Raw genomic sequence first — 19,481 nt, 5'->3', positions numbered from 1 at the left:
TTAATTAAAAAAACAGAAGGAAAGGCTCACCTTTTCAACTTCATGTAATTTTCATTGGCTGCAGGTCTGCACTCTGCACGCTGGACTACTATTCCTTCCAGAGACAGTTTTTCTGAAATAGAAGGAAACCCAGATTACCAGCAAAAGTCCTATGAGTATGAACGGTAGCCATTTTAATAAGTTGTATTTTTATTTATGCTTTGAGTGTGATAAAGCACTCGATATGCCCAAGATTTTTTCAAAACGGTTTTACTTCTGTTAGTAGAATCAGTCCAATCAACAATTTTAACAAAACAAACCATCAGGCTATTGACAGCACGTGCTCTTGTCCTATTCCAGTACAGTGGTACCTGGGGTTAAGAACTTAATTCGTTCTGGAGGTCCGTTTTTAACCTAAAACTGTTCTTAAGCGGAAGCACCACTTTAGCTAATGGGGCCTCCTGCTGCTGCTGCTGCCGCGCCGCTGCTGCGCGATTTCTGTTCTCATCCTGAAGCAAAGTTCTTAACCCAAGATACTATTTCTGGGTTAGCGGAGTCTGTAACCTGAAGCGTCTGTAACCCAAGGTACCACTGTAAATGAGGAAATTGTCGTCAAACATCTTCAAAAGACTACATCCTTTCCCCCACACACAGGTGTGTTCCTCTAGTATATGGGTATTGCCAATGATACCCTACAACCAGGTTATAGTTATGCTTTTGTAGGTTCACAACACCAGCATACAATTTTTTTTCAGTCAGCACAGGGGGATTTAGTAGCAATTTCATCCTCGGGAAAGAATAACGCAATGTACAGGTAACCCCAACACTGTATCAGTTCCATCCACTCGATATACTTATATAAATATAAAATATGGACAAACCATTTGCACACTTAGATGCAATCTTTGAAGGACAGTCTATTAAGCTGTTGGTTCCTATCTGTTCCTATTTTAGACTCATGCAAACATAATAAATAACAAGCCTATGACTAAGCCTCATGGTTATGGAGAACTGTCTGAAAATGTGGAGATAATACCTAGATTCAGAAACTAGGCTATGAGAAGAAAATGGAGTTATTCTTAAGACATCTTGGCTAGCTCTCTGTCCATCCTTGCAACTCCGAATCCTGTTGTGCAAGCGTTGCCCTTGCTTGTACGCAGGAGGAAAAGCTAACTTCTTTTTCGGCATGTACATGGCGAGAGTAAATGCTCCTCTCAAACCTGTAAAAAGATTAGCATTGCTTGTTGTATGACAGTGGATTCGGCACTAGCGGAAACTGTGTGGATAACACCTGAATTATATGAGTCATAGAACTGCAGAACTGGAAGGGACCCAGAGGGTCATGCAGTCCAACCCCTTGCAATGCAGGAATCTCAAACGTAAATACATTTTGGCATGGATGGGGCAGCCTAAATATTAAAAAGAATTAAAGTTAATATACTACTTGATTCTTAGCTATAGAAATATTCCTTAATGCTGTAGCTATGCCACAGCAAATAGCAAGTAGATGATGTTGAAAGAGTTAATCCCCCCCCCCTTGCTGTGGAATACAAAGCTACAGACCCAACCTTTCTTACACGAAGGAAGTAGACATCCATACTTGCACAGCTTTCCTTGTCATCTACCTTGTTGCAAGTATTTGCAAAGGGAGAATCGGTTGTTTAAGATCTGAGCCTGAAAGCCATGGCTGCTACAAGAAGAAACAGGGCTGCTTTTCCAATGCCATGTTGTGGTCATTTTCTCATCGCTGAAGTGTTGCTAAGCTGTAATATTGTGTGGTATATCCAAAGATCTGTGACAAACCTACCAGCTTTCTTTCACATTGCAACAGCAGTGTCAATTTAACCAGAAACTGAACTGATCTGTCAAATATAGCCATATAAATGCAAACCAATTAAGTCATCTCTACTAGCAATATTTTTGCCAATAAAATTATTTTCTATTGGGGGGGGGGGATCCCAGACTGCTTTATATGGTTGAAAAGCAGGTTTGCCCTAGAAATCCATTTTATATAAAACACTGTTGTTTTTTAACACTACGTTTAATTTTATGACAATATTATCAACAGTTGCGTTTCAGAGCAAGGTGCACGAGCAAAATGCAACAGGATGATGAAAAGCTTAAAAAATGGTTGAAAAACATAAATAGTAAAGGTTTTTGAGGTTACTGTTTGGTAACCCTTTTTGAAAAGTATTTTACAACAAATAGCTAGGGTTCCTCCACCATTTCATAATTTTCAATATACTATATTTCAACTTAATACCAAGATGCAGGCAAACAGCTAATTTCTTTCTGCATAAACAAAAGACACTTCTTAATCATTTAAACTTCAGAGTCTTCAAGAGGAAAAATAACTAAGACGCCTTTCTCCCTTGCCATCCTCTTGCCCTTATACGGTTAAATGCAAATTGCATCTTCCAGTCATACTCCCAGTATCACACTGCATACATATAGCTTCTACGCCACCTACTGCAAGGCTGTTGCCGACAAGCTCATGCAATGCTTCCAGCACTCCCATTCTATCATTGTTCTAGAGCTGAATAAAGGTGCCTTTTTGACGAAATCTCCATACAAAGCAAAAGGAGGACAAAGCAAGAAAGCCGTCTTAAAGAACGGAGCACAAAACAGGCGTGAAATGGAGAGCAACAAAAAATGCAACGACTCGGAAGGCACCGATCAAGGCAAGAATTGTAAAATGTCTCCAATTACTCTCAACGTTGGTGGATATCTGTACGTTACGCAAAAGCAAACACTAACCAAGTATCCAGACTCTTTTTTGGAAAGAGTTGTCAGTGGAAAGGTTCTCTGTCCGTCTGATGCAGATGGCCATTATTTTATAGACAGGGATGGGCTGCTCTTTAGGCACGTTCTGAACTTCCTACGGAATGGAGAATTGCTTCTACCAGAGGGATTTAAAGAAAACCATCTTCTGGCACGAGAGGCAGATTTTTTTCAGCTTAAAGTGTTAGCTGATGCAGTGAAATTAAGGTGGGAGAAGGAGCAGCTTGCAGCCAGGGAGACTACCTTTCTGGAGATAACAGACAGCCACGACCGTTCGCAGGGCCTTCGGATTTTTTGCAATGCTCCTGATTTCATAACAAAAATAAAATCGCGCATTGTTTTGGTATCCAAAAGCAGGCTGGATGGATTTCCAGAAGAGTTTTCAATCTCTTCCAACATTATCCAGTTCAAATACTTCATAAAGTCAGAAAATGGGACTCGGCTTGTTTTGAAGGAAGACAATACTTTCGTGTGCACCTTGGAAACTCTTAAGTTTGAAGCTATAATGATGGCACTGAAATGTGGATTTAGGTTGCTGACCAGCCTGGACTGTTCCAAAGGGTCAATTGTTCACAGTGATGCACTTCATTTTATCAAGTAATTACTTCTTCTCTCAATAGACAAAAGGCCACAAGCATGCAGCCTGTAAATCTAATTAAACTTCAAGACATCGCAAAATGATTTATTCAACTCTGTACACCACAGAGCACTGCTGCTAATGAATAAATGTGAGCTAATGGTATGTAAACTGTAACATCCATCTATGAGTTCTTTGTGCCTAAATTTATTAATAAAAGAGATACTTACTAAACATGATTTTAAAAATCAGACTGAATGCTGAAGCAATTTACATCTCTGTCTCCTCTCTCCTGTCTCTTTACCACAGAATCTAGCTAAAATATTAGTATGTGCTTTTGTGGCTAAGATGCAGTACATCTTATTTCACTCAAGAATGATAAAAGCGTTTTCTTTTCAACATACACAGTTTTCTAACTAAATACATCCTGGTTTTCAGATACCAATTAAGTTTCAGTTTTTACTTGCTGGTTTAAATGCAAGTCATACTGAATAATTACAGAAGATATATAAACATGCCCACTCCATTTCAAAAAGCTATACAGGAGATTTTATCTTGTACTTCGAAAATATGATTTATATAAAGGAACCCAGTTTTGTTGTTTGTTGTAAAGATTATATACTTTGCGATGTAAGTGATGAGTAAAATGCAATTACGCTGTTTCTATCTTGCTTACTAATTTCACATAGCTATTGAACTAAAAAAATTATTCAAACTTCATTTCCACAAAGGCTTGCTTTTTAGGATCCTGTATTGCAGGTCTTCCATATTATCAGCATGAAAACTTAAATCAACATATCAACATTGCAGGGGTTTGGTAGAAAACATGTTCTGGCTGGAGGAGGAAAGAAATGTAGGCAGATGCTCTACAAATTTTAAATTCTGAACTATAACTACAAGTGTTAGTTATGCCCATCTTGACTAAAACAATGAGCTGTACTTTAACTATATCATGACAAATCTTTGAACAAAATAAGATGCTGATGACAATTATGTCTAGAGGTTTCTTGCACTTCTGCGAGTGAGAAAATGACATATAGAACCCGGTGATGTCACACAGAATTTTGATCTCCAGCAAGTTTAACACTAAGAGCCACTAAGTATTTGTAGAGGCCTTTTCAAAGCTCTACACATACATTAACTTGCTGCAATACTTCCAAAAAATCAAAGTATGCCATAGTATACAGAGTATATAGTGTGAGAGTATGAGCAGAGTATGAGAAATAATGGTTTCTCTAAAAGCTAAGCAAGCAAGTGTATGCAAGAGGAGAGGTTCATACTGGGGACTTTCCAATTTGTAGCTCAGTCTCTGATCAAAAGAGAGGTGCAACATACCAGATTGTCAATAGTAAAGTTTTCATTTACCAACAAGGATATAGAAATATCAGCTCTTATAACCTGCCAATGCTTCTGAAGCGTATGTCCCAAAATAAGGACACTACAACCACTTTTCATGTGTTTGGAATCACAAAATAGATATAGTGGGTGCTTTGCAGAACATCAAATGGATGTGGTCCCAGGTTGGTATGCAGTGATCAGGACCCTGTTCCAGAGGAACAGCTATCAGTCCGCTAAACAGGGCTCTGTCCTTACTTTACCAATCATCAGCTGCCAGCACAAATCACAAAAGGCTTCTTAAACCCCGATTTAAAAAAAAACAAAAACCACTTGTGATACAATGGAGAAAGAGGTGATTTGCTAAAGATCAGAAAGATGGGGAAGTCTGTACAGATTTGCCTGTATATGTGCATTAGGTCTGTCTTGCCCCCTGCCCCCTATTTTCTGGATTTAGTTTGACAGAGAAGTAGTTCCTAACTTGTGGGTCATGGACCCCTGAGGGCCCACGGAGTTATCGCAAGGGGTCCGCAAGTAATGATCCTCCAGCTAGCACTTGACTGATTCCCTCTGCCTCTTCAATAGCAGCATCTCTAGGAGCCCTGCATGAACACTGGGGGGCTTGCGGTTGCTGAAAAGCACTGGTTATTGTTGTGGGTGTGGCCTGTGCCTTCCTCGCTTTCCTTGGTTGGTGCTTGGTATGAGATGCACCTGGAAGAACCTGGGGGGAAGGCAAAGGAATGCAGTGGTTTCTAGCACTGCTTCCCCTCCTTGCTGCTTTGCCTGAAGAAGTGTGTTGCACTAGGGGTTTCTGGCCTTTACATTGCCCTATACAGAGGGCTTTCTGGTAGGAGACAGAATGAAAGTCTTCAATTTGATTTTAGTGGTTATGGTATGGACCGTAAGTGGGGGGTTTGCCTCTTAACTACTGAGTATATTCACGTTCATTAGTTTTGGCGATATTAGGGGTTCCTTTTGTTGCTTTATTGGGATACATTCCAGGGATAGGTAAAGGTACCCCTGACTGTTAGGTCCAGTCGCAGACTCTATCGGCCAAGGGAGCCGGCGTTTGTCCGCAGACAGCTTCTGGGTCATGTGGCCAGCATGACTAAGCCACGTCTGGCGAACCAGAGCAGCACACAGAAACGCCGTTCACCTTCCCGCCGGAGCGGTACCTATTTATCTACTTGCATGTTGACGTGCTTTCAAACTGCTAGGTGGGCAGGAGCTGCGACCGAGCAATGGGAGCTCACCCCGTCGCAGGGATTCGAACCGCCAACCTTCTGATCAGCAAGCCCTAGGCTCAGTGGTTTAGACCACAGCACCACCCGCCTCCCCATTCCAGGGATCGGAGTTGCCTAATTCCTGGGGTGGGGGCTGGCTTGTTTGAAGGCTTAGTTCATTTGGGCTGTCTGCTGTTCTGAGTTGCATTTGCTGCTCATGCCAACTGGCTTATAAAAAAAACAAAAATGAATAAAATGTTAAGTATAAATAAAATAGAATCAAATTAACTGTGTCGTGTAGCTTTATTCACAGTGACAGGGATTCGTTGAAGTGTACAATTGATAGCTCTGATTTGACACAAAGGAACATATTATATTAGTGGCAATGCAAGTTCTCCTTTTCATCCTTTCGGGGATTGTTTCAGTTGAGTTCACTGGGGGGGGGAATTAGTATTTAGTTTGGTATGATTGATTACTTGGGATTGCTGACCACTATACTGGATAAATAAATGAATAAATTTATAATTATAAATAAAAATGGTATTTCATACCTTTTGAATAAATTGGGTTAATCAGTGGGTACATTGGGGTCAAACAGATTTATATTTATGATTAAATTTATATTTAATACCTTTTGTAATTAATCCTTGGATTGTTAGTTGCTGAGTATGATGGGGAAATAAATGCTTTTTTCCTGCTTTCTTTGATTTTGGCACATTTTATTATAAGTTTTTTGTCATTATGTATTTCCTCAATTAACAGAGCCTAAAATCACAACAATTAGAATGTGGTGGGGGGTCCACATTTCTTAAAAGGTGGTATTCATACTCATAAAGTTGGGAACCACCATATTAGAGGACTGAGAAAGGTTTGAGCATAGGAGAAAATTGTCAGGGATTGAGGAATGAAACCTAGTAGAGGTGTAATACTGGCTTCCCACAAGCTATGCTTGTAAATTCAGGAGCCAGCATCAAGAAAGTTTACTCCCCCTCTACATATCCAGTGCAAATTCCTTCAAATGGGTTCAATGTTATATTTTTTGCCACAGTTAAAGTCGAAAAAGGAAGGAAGGGGGACATCTTTCTAGGAAGGAAGGAAGGAAGGAAGGAAGGAAGGAAGGAAGGAAGGACACGTTCCCAAGACTGATCCAGATTTATGTATTTTGCAGGTAGCCAGGGTGCTCTCAAGACAAGTATTTCTACTCCTAAATAACTGAAACTTCAGCTTTTTGTTTCCATTAAAGCCCCAGGGCCATATGCAGCCCATTGCCTGTTCTAGTAAGAACAGAACAGTTTCTGGGATTATTGCCAGACAGCAGAATTGGATTCCAATGGGAACTATGATTCTCAAAAGATAGATGCAGGACTCCCATCAGATGGCACAGGAAAGTGTGATGCGTACATGGCTCTCTGACACACAAATCCCAAGGGCACAGCTTCATGTTTACTTACCTCTAAACGTGCTAGACCTTGGATTATGCCCACACTTAAAAGGATTAAAGGCTTCTTATAAATATTTTTACAACATTAGCTTGATCTTTCCTATTTGTTTCTAATCTGCTAATACTTTTGGTCATTACATTGTTCCAATAAGGTCCAAAAGAATTTCTAAAAAGTGAAGCACAGGGTTCTTGGGATTCTTTCAGCAGCTCATAGCTGACCTTTCAATTAAGGAGCGGCACCAGCCCACATTTCATACAGACCTGGCCTTTTTGGGTATCTCTTATGTCTGGGTTGGGCTAGAAACAGTGTGAGCCTGACAACTTCCATTGATAGCCACCAACCACTTTCATGAATATGATATCTAAATGGGATGAAGCCACATGAAGCTATTCTATTTGAGTTGTCCCAGGATTTGCATTAAGAAAATACATACCAGATTGGTAGATAAAGCAAAGATTTCCTTTGATTTTTAAATCCAATGCTTAAAGAATAGGATATCTGGCAGCCTCATTAACTGCCCTAACAAATCAGAAATGGCTCTGCTTTCCCATGCTGTCAAAAATACAACTCTGTAACCATAAAATATGGAGGAGGCTATTGCTCACAAAGTGTCACATCAAACATTTTCTCCGAACAAGTTTGCACTAAACCATCAGTTACCATGACTGTGTGATTAGTTTTTTAAGTAACTGCAGAGCATTAAGACAATGACTGAAGCTTGCTATTAAGTCATTATATTAGAAGGCAAGCATTCTCAGAATTGAACTGATATACCTGAGGCTTAGCTTCTCATGCCATAGCATCATGGAAGAAGCTAGGATCACAGTGGGAGCTCTTTTGGCAACATGAGAAATTATGGGTTGTAACAATGGGAATGAGTCTTGGGCTCATGGTATCCTGCTCTCCTCTCCTTCCCCAGTGTGAAAGTGAAGAGATCAAAAGCTTTCGCTTCCATTTTTTCCATTTCTTTCTCATTTAAATACAACATATACTGTATTTTTCGCCCTGTAAGACACACTTTTTGCCTCCTAAAAAGCAAGGGGAAATGTGTGTGCGTCTTATGGAACGAATGCAGGCTGCTCGGCTAAGCCAGAAGCCAGAAAAGGGAGAGGGAGCGCTGTGCATCTCCTCCCATTTTCCTAAATCTGAGTCCTCAAAAATAGGGGGCATCTTATACATGGGGGCGTCTTATAGGCGGGGAAATATGGTAGATGTCTCCAAGTGTCTGTTAGGCCCCAGTAGGCAATTATGCTCTGCAACTGATTATCTTGGCTGCTTCTTAAAGAACAGGAAGAGCTGTGATCTATGAAGTCATTAGGGCAGCAGTTAATGTCACCTCCAATTATAACTGAGCCTTCTTTGAAGGCATTCAGTATTTTGCAAAGTGTCCTTAAGAAAAGCATGTTGGCTGGAATTTGATGCATATATGCAAGCCAGAATTACAAAAAGAAACCTGCCATTTAGGTCTGCTAGATTTCCCCATCGGAAATGGCCATTGCTTAGTGAAGAGGGTAGCCCCACCCCTGGTTTTGAAGAGGCAGGTGTGCACAGTTGCTCACTGAGCCATCAACCCTTAGGTAAAGGTGACTTGGAGGATTTGTGTTGATGAGATTCCTGCAACACAATTGTATCCGGGTAATCTCACTGTATGGCAGCCTCACTTCAAGTTCTTTTAACTGCTGAGTCCAAGTCTTTGTCATCGAAATGAGATAATTTTTATGGAGGACTGGGTAGTGGTCATGCCTGTGCTGGGAGATCAGCAAACTGTTTTGTGACTGTGACTGCATGGAACAGCCTTCCAAGCCTGCAAACGTGGGTCTTCCTGGAGGCTTTTGTTAAACACCAGACTAAGATAATTGGTAAGGGACACGGGTGGCGCTGTGGTCTAAACCACTGAGCTTCTTGGGTTTGCCGATCAGAAGGTTGGCGGTTCAAATCCCCACAATGGGGTGAGCTCCTGTTGCTCGGTCCCAGCTCCTGCCAACCTAGCAGTTTGAAAGCGCGACGTGCAAGTAGATAAATAGGTACCGCTCTGGCGGGAAGGTAAACGGCGTTTCCGTGCGCTGCTCTGGTTCGCCAGAAGCGGCTTAGTCATGTTGGACACATGACCTGGAAGCTGTACGCTGGCTCCCTCGACCAATAAAGCGAGATGAGCGCCGCAACCCCAGAGCACACCAAAAGTGCACATCAAAAGCACACCAAAAGTGCAGGTAGATAAATAGGTACCGCTCCAGGGGGAAGGTAAGCAGAGTTTCCGTGCGCTGCTCTGGTTTCGCCAGAAGCGGCTTAGTCATGCTGGCCACATGACCCGGAAAAACTGTCTGTGGAGCAGACAAACGCCGGCTCCCTCGTCCTGTAAAGTGAGATGAGAGCTGCAATCCCAGAGTCGTCTGCGACTGGACTTAATTGTCAGGGGTCCTTTACCTTTATGGTAAGTATAATAAAATAAAACAGAACCAACCTTGCCAAACAGGCAACCTTTAACTCCCTTGGGAGCAGGAAGCCACACATCCACGGAATAATACCAGCAAGAAAATAACCCCCACCCTAAATTATATGGCTGCAATGAAGAGAGTTTGAGGTATCCACAACTGGATGTGTTTGCAGAAGGTCTCTATTAGAGTTTTGATATTCATAAATCCTTGGACTCAGATTTATGGAATTCTCTGTCTTTTGCACCAGATCATGCAAGTCTGTCCATCCCCATACAATTGTGATTATTTGTTATATTTCACAAAATCTGACAGTGGCGTAGCGTGGGTTTTCAGCACCCGGGGCAAGGCAAGTAATTTGCGCCCCCTAACCCGTGGATTTGCGTCCCCTAACCCGTGGATTTGCGCCCCCTAACCCTAACCCCCAGATGTTGCACCCGGTGCGGCCGGCCCTCCCTGCACCCCCCACGCTACACCACTGAAACCTGAAGTGGTTTTTTGAAACGAAGACGATCATAACTTGCTTGTGAAATTCCCTCACCAAGCATTTGCAAACTGCAATGATATTAAGTAGCCAAAGGAAACCAGAAATACATCCAAACGTTTTAAAAGTTTCAATGTAACCACCTGCATAAACTCTAGATTTTGAACAATTCAAGGAATTTGTAGCAATGAATCAGTTAGTGTTGTTTTTTATTATCTCCGTAAACAAGTTATTGCAGCCAACACTTACCACTGTTGCTGATTTCAGGTTTTTCATCTGTCTGACTTTCTGCAAATGACAATAAAATAAGGTTTAGGACTTTACAGTTCAATATTAAGCGTGTTCCTATTTGTAACCCAACCTTATGGAATGCTATAAACTCCCTGTAGTCCAATCCTGAACAACATAAGGCTTTTCAGTCAATCATGATCTACTGTTTGAAGCTCTTTCACGCCTCTTTCTAGAACCATCTGTCCCACTCAAGCTATAAAATTGCGGTTTAGAATCAGCACCCAGCCTGGATTATGAGGTGTGCAGTGGAGGTGGCACCACTTTTCCCCATTTTAACGCTAATAGCCCCATGATTAAGAGTGAAATTACATGCAACGTTACATGCGAATTTAACATCACACAGAGTTTGGCTCTAAGAGATAACTTGCCAAAGCCCAACCATGCCAGAAAACTGATTCTCAAATGTAAAATTTTGTGTAGTAGTAGTAGTAGTATTTATACCCCACCCAACTGGTTGGGTTTCCCCAGCCACTTTGGGCGGCTCCCAACAGAACATTAAAAACAGAATAAAACTTCAAACATTAAAAACTTCCCTAAACAGGGATGCCTTCAGATGTCTTCTAAATGTCATATAGTCGCTCTTCTCATTGACATCTGATGGGAGGGCGTTCCACAGGGTGGGTGCCACTACCGAGAAGGCCCTCTGCCTGGTTCCCTGTAACCTCACTTCTTGCAGTGAGGGAATTGCCAGAAGGACCTGGGCGCTGGACCTCAGTGTCCAGGCTGAGGTATACAGGGCGCTTGAACGATGGGGGTGAAGAAGCTCCTTCAGGTAAAGGCTGAGGACATTTAGGGCTTTAAAGGACAGCACCATCACTTTGAATTGTGCTCGGAAACATACTGGGAGCCATCGTAGGTCTTTCAGGACCAGTGTTATATGGTCTTTGTGGCCACTCCCAGTCACCAGTCTGGCTGCCGCATTCTGGATTAGTTGTACAGTGGTACCTCAGGTTACATACGCTTCAGGTTACAGACGCTGCAGGTTACAGACTCCACTAACCCAGCAATAGTGCTTCAGGTTAAGAACTTTGCTTCAGGATGAGAACAGAAATCATGCTCCGGCGGCAGCAGGAGGCCCCATTAGCTAAAGTGGTGCTTCAGGTTAAGAACAGTTTCAGGTTAAGAACGGACCTCCGGAACGAATTAAGTACTTAACCCAAAGTACCACTGTATTTTCTGGGTCACCTTCAAAGGTAGCCCCACGTAGAGCACATTGCAGTAGTCCAAGAGGGAAATAACCAGAGCATGCACCACTATGGCAAGACAGTCCGCGGGCAGGTAGGGTCTCAGCCTGCGTACCAGATGGAGCTGGTAGACAACTGTCCTGGACACAGAATTGAGCTGCGCCTCCACGTGAGTCCAAATTGACTCCCAGGCTGCGCACCTGGTCTTTTAGGGGCACAGTTACCCCATTCAGGGCCAGGGAGTCCCCCACACCTGCTCGCCCCCTGGCAACATCTGATATGATCACCAACTGGGACTGGCAGGGCAACTGTTTGCATGTTTAGTCGGAAGCAAATCACACTGAATTCAACGGGACTTACTCCCGAATGCACACGGGTTTGCAACCTTAATCGGGGGCCAGAACTCACTCCTAACATGTAGGAATGGCCTCAGAGAATGTCCAAAGTGCATTTTTCTCCTTCAACACAAAGTGTTCAGTCTATCCCAAACCCCCGAGTTTCAATCTTCTGTATAAATAAAAAGTAGCAAATAAATCCTACTTTTTTCAGTGTGAATTATGGGGGGCAGGGGAAGGGACATACTTGGTTTTTTATGTTATCAGACTAAAAGTGAAAGGTATACAGAGCAGATGGCACAGCTCCCAGTCTTGAACTATGATGGGTCCCTTCTAAAAGTTAGTTAAGAAAAGGCAGGGTGAATTAATATTTTGTTACCCTACCATCCTTGAAGAAAGGCCACTTAATATATTTTCCATTTCCGGCATATTTTAGATTCTTGAAGAAAAAAACATGCATTTTAACTCTGTTTAGACACCAATACCACTTCATTTGCATCTTGCCTTATTGTGGGAACATATTGCTATAAATTTCACTCGTTACCTAAAACTTCCAGTACCAACTCTCCATACAGCAGCACAAAATCATGTCCCTTGCTTCTGCGTCTTTGTTCTTAAATTCTATAGTATTTTATTTTATTTTTAATCCCTGTTAAGTCAGAAAACTTCAGTCACCGGCTAGCCTATAAATTGCAAGGAAACCAAGCACACGTAAACAAAATAGATTAATTTGCACAGAAGGAAAATGATGCAGGCATGGCTTAAGTATTCAAGGGTTGTGGCTCTGCTATTTTTGTACATATAAATTCATATATATTCTCAAAATGTCTTCCTGGTTACTAATAAAGTAGGAATCACATCCAATTTGGAAATGAAATAAGAACTCATGGAGCTGCCTTTGACCAAGTCAGGCCTTTAGTTCATCTAATTCAGTACAGTGGTACCTCGGGTTACATACGCTTCAGGTTACATACGCTTCAGGGTACAGACTCCGCTAACCCAGAAATATTACCTCGGGTTAAGAACTTTGCTTCAGGATGAGAACAGAAATTGTGCTCCGGCGGCACAACAGCAGCGGGAGGTCCCATTAGCTAAAGTGGTACTTCAGGTTAAGAACAGTTTCAGGTTAAGAATAGACCTCAAGAACGAATTAAATTCTTAACCCAAGTTATAATAATAATTTATTATTTATACCCCACCCATCTGGCTGAGTTTCCCCAGCCACTCTGGGCGGCTTCCAATCAAGTGTTAAAAACAATACAGCATTAAATATTAAAAACTTCCCTAAAAAGGGCTGCCTTCAGATGTCTTTTAAAAAGAAGATAGCTGCTTAATTCCTTCACATCTGAAGGGAGGGCGTTCCACAGGACGGGCGCCACTACCGAGAAGGCCCTCGGTGCGGGTGGCGACGATCCTTCAGGTATACGTTTAGGGCTTTAAAGGTCAGCCCCAGCACTTTGAATTGTGCTCGGAAACGTACTGGGAGCCAATGCAGATCTCTTAGGACCGGTGTTATGTGGTCCCGGCGGCCACTCCCAGTCACCAGTCTAGCTGCCGCATTCTGGATTAATTGCAGTTTCCGGGTCACCTTCAAAGGTAGCCCCACGCAGAGCGCACTGCAGTAGTCCAAGCGGGAGATAACTAGTACCACTGTATTCCCTACTCTGATGGGCAGAGACTTTCCAAGGTCTCAGGCAGAGGCATTTCCTACCCGCGCTACCCAAGACCAGGTAACTTGAGAACCAAAGATTTGTGGGTTGGGCTTCCAGGAGGACAGTGGATCCGAAAGGGGAGGGGAAGAATGTGCCATTTCTGGACTCAAAGTGGGTTCATACCAGATACAAGTCAAAGCAATATTCTATTACAGTAAAAATTGTTATAATCAAATGAACATACTATTTCAATAATCAATGCCAATTCCTAATACGGTGGCACCTCTGGATACGAACGGGATTCGTTCCGGAGCCCCGTTCGCATCCAGAACAGAACGCAACCCGCGTCTGCGCATGTTGCGATTCACCGCTTCTGCGCATGAAGTCATTTTGAGCGTCTGCACATGCACGAGCAGCGAAACGGAACATGTTACTTCCGGGTCGCCACAGAGCACAACCCGAGGTATGGCTGCAATTCAACATACACCATTATAATGGCAGCATAAATAGAAACTCAAGCGTTCATTTATCAAAAGCCAGTAATAGAATTCAGCAACATAAATGCAAATAAATGAGAATGCCATTATAACAAGTACAACAAATTCCCATTGGGGTAATTGTGTTACTCTGCCGCAGCAAAAAACAGCAACAGGTTTGGTGGCCTCTTGAAGATTATTTATAATGAATTCATTATGATACGCTTTCATGGACTTATTATTATTAAGAACTATTACATGTATATTCCAGATTACATCCAAGGAACTCAGAGTAGCATTCATGGTTCTCCTCTCCATTTTACCCTCACAAACGACTGTGCAGTAGCTTAGGCAGAGAGAGAGTAAGTACAAGGTCACCAAACAGGCTTCATGGCTGAGTAGGGACTTGAACCCTGGTCTTTAAGGTCCTAGTCCAACACTCTAACCACTACAAGACAGTGGCAAAAGCAGTAAAAGTTACTGCTTATGCCATTATGTGGGTTTAGAGGGAGAGAGATACAGTGGTGCCCAGCAAGACGAATGCCTCGCAAGACGGAAAGCTCGCTAGACGAAAGAGTTTTCCGTTTTGGAGGTGCTTCGCAAAACGAATCTCCTATGGGCTTGCTTCGCAAGACGACAATGTCTTGCCAGTTCCTGCTGGTTTTTTTTCCTCCCCCCCCCCTTTTTCTAAGCCGCTTATCAGCTGATCCGATCAGGAGATAAGCCGCTAAAAGCCGCTAATAGCTGCTAATAGCGCTAAGCCGCTTATCAGCTGATCCGATCAGCAGATAAGCCACTAAAAGCCGCTAATAGCGCTAATCCGCTAATCCTTCAATGGGCTTGCTTTGCAAGACGAAAAAACCGCTAGACGAAGAGAATCACAGAACGGATTCTTTTCGTCTTGCGAGGCACCACTATATAGAGCTATATTTTTCTTCTAACACTAGCATGAGATTACTTCTTATCCACAGATTCTTAAACACAATACACATTGCTTTGTGAAAGCATCTCTCCCATGGAACAGACAACTGATCCTGGATGGCTGGTCCATAGAAAGCAGATGAGTTTGGAACAGGTGTGCTAAATTTGGAAGTCTTAAAACACTACTTTAATTGAAAGTTCTGAGAACTGAACCTGAAATCTTTAAATGCAAAACATGTGATCTACCAAGCTGTCACTTTACTCATATCTGAAAACTGCAGCAATGAACCACCATTGTGTCTGCTTTTTTTTTTTTACTCTAGAGCAGCATTTTACTGCTGTTAGGCTGATAAAAATGCCAGTCTTAATCTAAAATAGTGTGTAATTGTTCACCAGGTTACACAGTAAGTGTATATTTGGGAAAAGAAACACCTAATTTGCTCATGGTGGCCTATTAATATTGAAATATATGCAAGAGACGTAGAACTGGGACAGCAATAAAGACAAAACAATGGGTAGCACAAATTGCACTGTTGCATGGCAACCAGTTATGTACATATGGCGATGTTTACAGAACAAAATGTAGTTTATATTTCATGCACAAACAACAACAAAAAATAGCTCAGCAAAGTCAAATAACTAGGGCTCACATTTACCGGTCAACTAAGCAGCACCCCCCTTTTAAAGAGATATTCCAGCTCTGAGAACAATAGACAACAGTCAAATTTAAAATCAACCATATAAATAAATCAAATCAAAGTCTGTAGAGGCAGGCAAGGATCAGAATAATAAGGCCAAAGCATCTGGTCCCTATTAACAATCTAGCTGTCATTCTCCAGGACTGTTGTAGTTTACAGGCCATTTTCAAAATGTAGCCCCACATATACTGCATATTACCTTGAATCGAATGCATGGAATTGATAGCCAAATGGCACCACACATGGGAGGTGGTACTAGGCACCAAAGGCTTCGAAGAAACATAAACATTTTATTCCCTCTCATAACTTATGTGACCCAACATCAGGGTTCAATTCTTCCACCCACTGTCCATACTAGACCTAACCTCTTCCCATCCAAGGCTACTGATCATGAATGAGTATGCCGATAACCCATTTGCTACATTCCAAGCCAATGATTTCAGAGAAAGGTCCAACCAATTCCTCCATTGCCTCCCACATTTTGCTTCCCAAAAAGTGGAAGAAGCAACAAGGGGATCATCTGCCTTGGACCTGGTCCTCACCAATAGGGAAGAATTGATCAACAAAGTGGAAGTACTGGGAAATTTGGGGGGAAGTGATCATGTCCTCCTGGGATGTAGAGGCAAGGGAAAGCTGAGTGGAGTCAGCCATGTACTCTGGACTTTAGGAAGCCCAATTTCAAAAAGCTTAAGGAGCTTCTTCTTCTTTTTTAATGGAGACCGACTATTTCTCCTGCTCTGGAGGGTAGGATTCGAACCAATGGCTTCAGGTTACAAGAAGAGAGATTCCGAGGAAACATCAGGGAGAACTTTCTGACAGTAAGAGCTGTTCAACAGTAGAAAAGACTCCCTCAGGAGGTTGTGGACTCTCCTTCCTTGGAGGCTTTTAGTAGAGGTTGGATGGCCCTCTGCCATGGATGCTTTAGTTGAAATTCTTGCACTGCATGACCCTCTGGATCCCTTTCAACTCCACAGTTCTATGATCTGGTGGGCCACCATGAGAACTGGATAATGGGTTAGGATAGACCATTTGCCTAATTCAGCCAGCTCTTCTTATGTTCTTATGACATTTTAATACAAAAGAATCTGCCTACAAAAACGTTCAGAGTTTAAAATTTTAGAATTCTGGCAACTGCCATCATTTTGTTCCATACTAATTGTTTATGCTGGGATGCGGGTGGCGCTGTGTGTTAAACCACAGAGCCTAGGACTTGCTGATCAGAAGGTCAGCGGTTCGAATCCCCGCAATGGGCTGAGCTCCTGTTGCTCGGTCCCTGCTCCTGCCAACCTAGCAGTTCGAAAGCACATCAAAGTGCAAGTAGATAAATAGGTACTGCTCCAGCGGGAAGGGAAACGGCGTTTCCGTGCGCTGCTCTGGTTCGCCAGAAGCAGCTTAGTCATGCTGGCCACATGACCCGGAAGCTGTACGTCGGCTCCCTCAGCCAGTAAAGCGAGATGAGCGCCGCAACCCCAGAGTCGGCCACGACTGGACCTAGTAGTCAGGGGTCGCTTTTAATTGTTTGTGCTACACCGCAAGAATCAAAACAGAAAAAGTCCAAACCAAAGAAACCATCTCAAAAAAATCTGGATGTAGACGTTCAACTTAGCAAACACCTCTCATTTTGCAAAACTTTAGTTAACTATCAATTTTCCTCCAACTTACCCAGTGAACTCTCTGTAAACACGGTTAACATCTGTCCTCCAACACTTTGTAAGAGAAAAGGGTGTTCTCTGGGTGCGCTGATGGAAGTTGGCTTCCCACCAATATCATCAATGTTGGCAAGATCTTCATTCAAAGTGAAAGATACCTGAAAACCAAACATTGCAATAAATATTTCTTATGGAAAAGGAATTATCGACTGCTTTGGATAATTAATTCATTGTTCAATGTTGTTGGCATCAGTCTGTCTCGAGAGACAAAGGAAGAGTGTGCCATCAGGAGTAAAGTGCTGCTTCCTGCATTGTTTTTGCTGCATTACCAGCACCAACATAACCTCTCCAGGGCACAAGCCTGTATATATGGAAGTCCTGGGCTGCCCAGACAACAACAACAACAATTTATTATTTATAATAAATAATAATAATAATAATTTTTATTTATACCCCGCCCTCCCCAGCCAAGGCCGGGCTCAGGGCGGCTAACAAGCAATAATAAAAACAAGTTGAATGAATACAACTTAAAAACAAGATTAAAATACAACAGTAAAATATTTAAACATTAAAATATTAAAATGCAGCCTCATCACAGGAGGAGAAAGGAAAAGAAAGAGGGGGAGGGAATCAAATTGGCTCCAAGCCAAAGGCGGAACAACTCTGTCTTACAGGCCCTGCGGAAAGAAATCAGATCCTGCAGGGCCCTGGTCTCATGAGGCAGAGCGTTCCACCAGGCCGGAGCCAGTGTTGAAAAGGCCCTGGTTCTGGTTGAAGCTAATCTAACTTCCTTAGGGCCCGGGACCACTAGGCTGATGCTATTTATGGACCTTAAGGTCCTCCGTGGGGCATACCGGGAGAAACCCACCTATCTGGCTGGGTTTCTCCAGCTCCCCCTCAGTCTTGCGGATATACTACTTTGCTTTCCTTTGGACTACATTTGACACCAGCTTGGCTGCAGGAGTTGCCAGAAGGAAAAGTACAAGATGCCTAGGGACTCCACTCTGGATTTGTGTAGGGTTTACAGTGAGACATGAGCATCCAAGATGCTATGTAATGGGTGAATACTCACAAGGACAGCAACATTCTAAGAAAGAATCATGCGAGGACATATACCCTGTGCCTGAGAGAGCTGTGTAAGCTAGTACAGTTATGTCAGTTAATAACAATCTTTAATAACAGTCTTTTGATGCTGTTAGAGCAGCTGAGCAGGGGGTCTGTTCTGTTCTGCTGCTGTCTGCCTTAGAGTTAGTCAGAGTCTGCAAGACTTTTAGTCTTAGTGATAAATTTATGTAATACATTAGTAACATAAGTAATACCTGCCTGCCTTGTACATATGCACTTAATCTAACAAGTGCAAGGACACAGTAAGTAAGAGTTATTGTTATTTAAACATTAAAATGGTGTATTGCATACTTTTTATAGAAGGGAAAAAGGAATAAACAAAAGACTTAAGCACCCCAATCTCTAGCTTTCACACAAGCTCTGTTAAAGGGAATTAATAAATGTTAGTTTATTTAGCAATTCTATTTAAGTTTCACAAGTGTGAAACAGAAAAGATAACATGTACCTTCTCAGAAAAGGATTATACTGTTAGATGAAATACAACACAGAAAATAAAAATATGTAACCCACCTATTCCAATATACTCCAATACAAAATATACTTTCATTATATTTGTATTTTATCTACTTACTTCTGTTCTTCCTTGATTCCTATGAAAAAAAGCAAAAGGATACAGTATTTTAATTATTTCTTGTAACTACTGGAGTACAAGGAATAAAAACAAATCCCTCCTGAGGAATCTAAATGCTATATAACTGGGGAATCATTGTGGTATTTTCAGGGCTCTCCCCTCCCTCTGCTGCCTAGGTTTCAGCTCTAACAAAGAGAAACCAACCAGTTCTGTGATACCAGCAGCACTGGAGCCAGCAAGTCCCGAATTGAGACAGCCAGAATTCACACGCTCTGAGCCTGTACCCAGCTAAGGAACTGAAAGCTCTCCACATCAGGGCATCAGCA

At 42.3% G+C, this 19,481-nt stretch overlaps 2 protein-coding genes across 2 annotated transcripts in view; one reads left to right on the top strand and one right to left on the bottom strand.

Moving 5' to 3' along the window:
* The window catches only part of GTF2F2 (general transcription factor IIF subunit 2), a 59,853-nt gene that overhangs the window by 32,628 nt on the left and 7,744 nt on the right, over positions 1–19,481 (bottom strand). The window contains exons 3-6 of the mRNA XM_083503542.1: positions 19,156–19,174; positions 17,473–17,617; positions 10,503–10,541; positions 31–112 (exon numbers count right to left, since the gene is read on the bottom strand). Coding sequence (XP_083359668.1) covers positions 31–112; positions 10,503–10,541; positions 17,473–17,617; positions 19,156–19,174 — 285 coding nt within the window. The remainder of the gene's footprint in view (positions 1–30; positions 113–10,502; positions 10,542–17,472; positions 17,618–19,155; positions 19,175–19,481) is intronic.
* Positions 2,199–4,709, top strand: KCTD4 (potassium channel tetramerization domain containing 4). The gene has a single exon (XM_083503552.1). The coding sequence runs from the start codon at positions 2,381–2,383 to the stop codon at positions 3,359–3,361; it is 981 nt and encodes a 326-aa protein (XP_083359678.1). The 5' UTR covers positions 2,199–2,380; the 3' UTR covers positions 3,362–4,709.

Source organism: Podarcis liolepis (assembly GCF_965112155.1).
Source record: "Podarcis liolepis genome assembly, chromosome: 5".
In the NCBI taxonomy this organism is placed as follows: domain Eukaryota; kingdom Metazoa; phylum Chordata; class Lepidosauria; order Squamata; family Lacertidae; genus Podarcis; species Podarcis liolepis.
The sequence above is the reverse complement of the archived record's forward strand: the minus strand, read 5'-3'. Positions and strand labels throughout refer to the sequence as shown.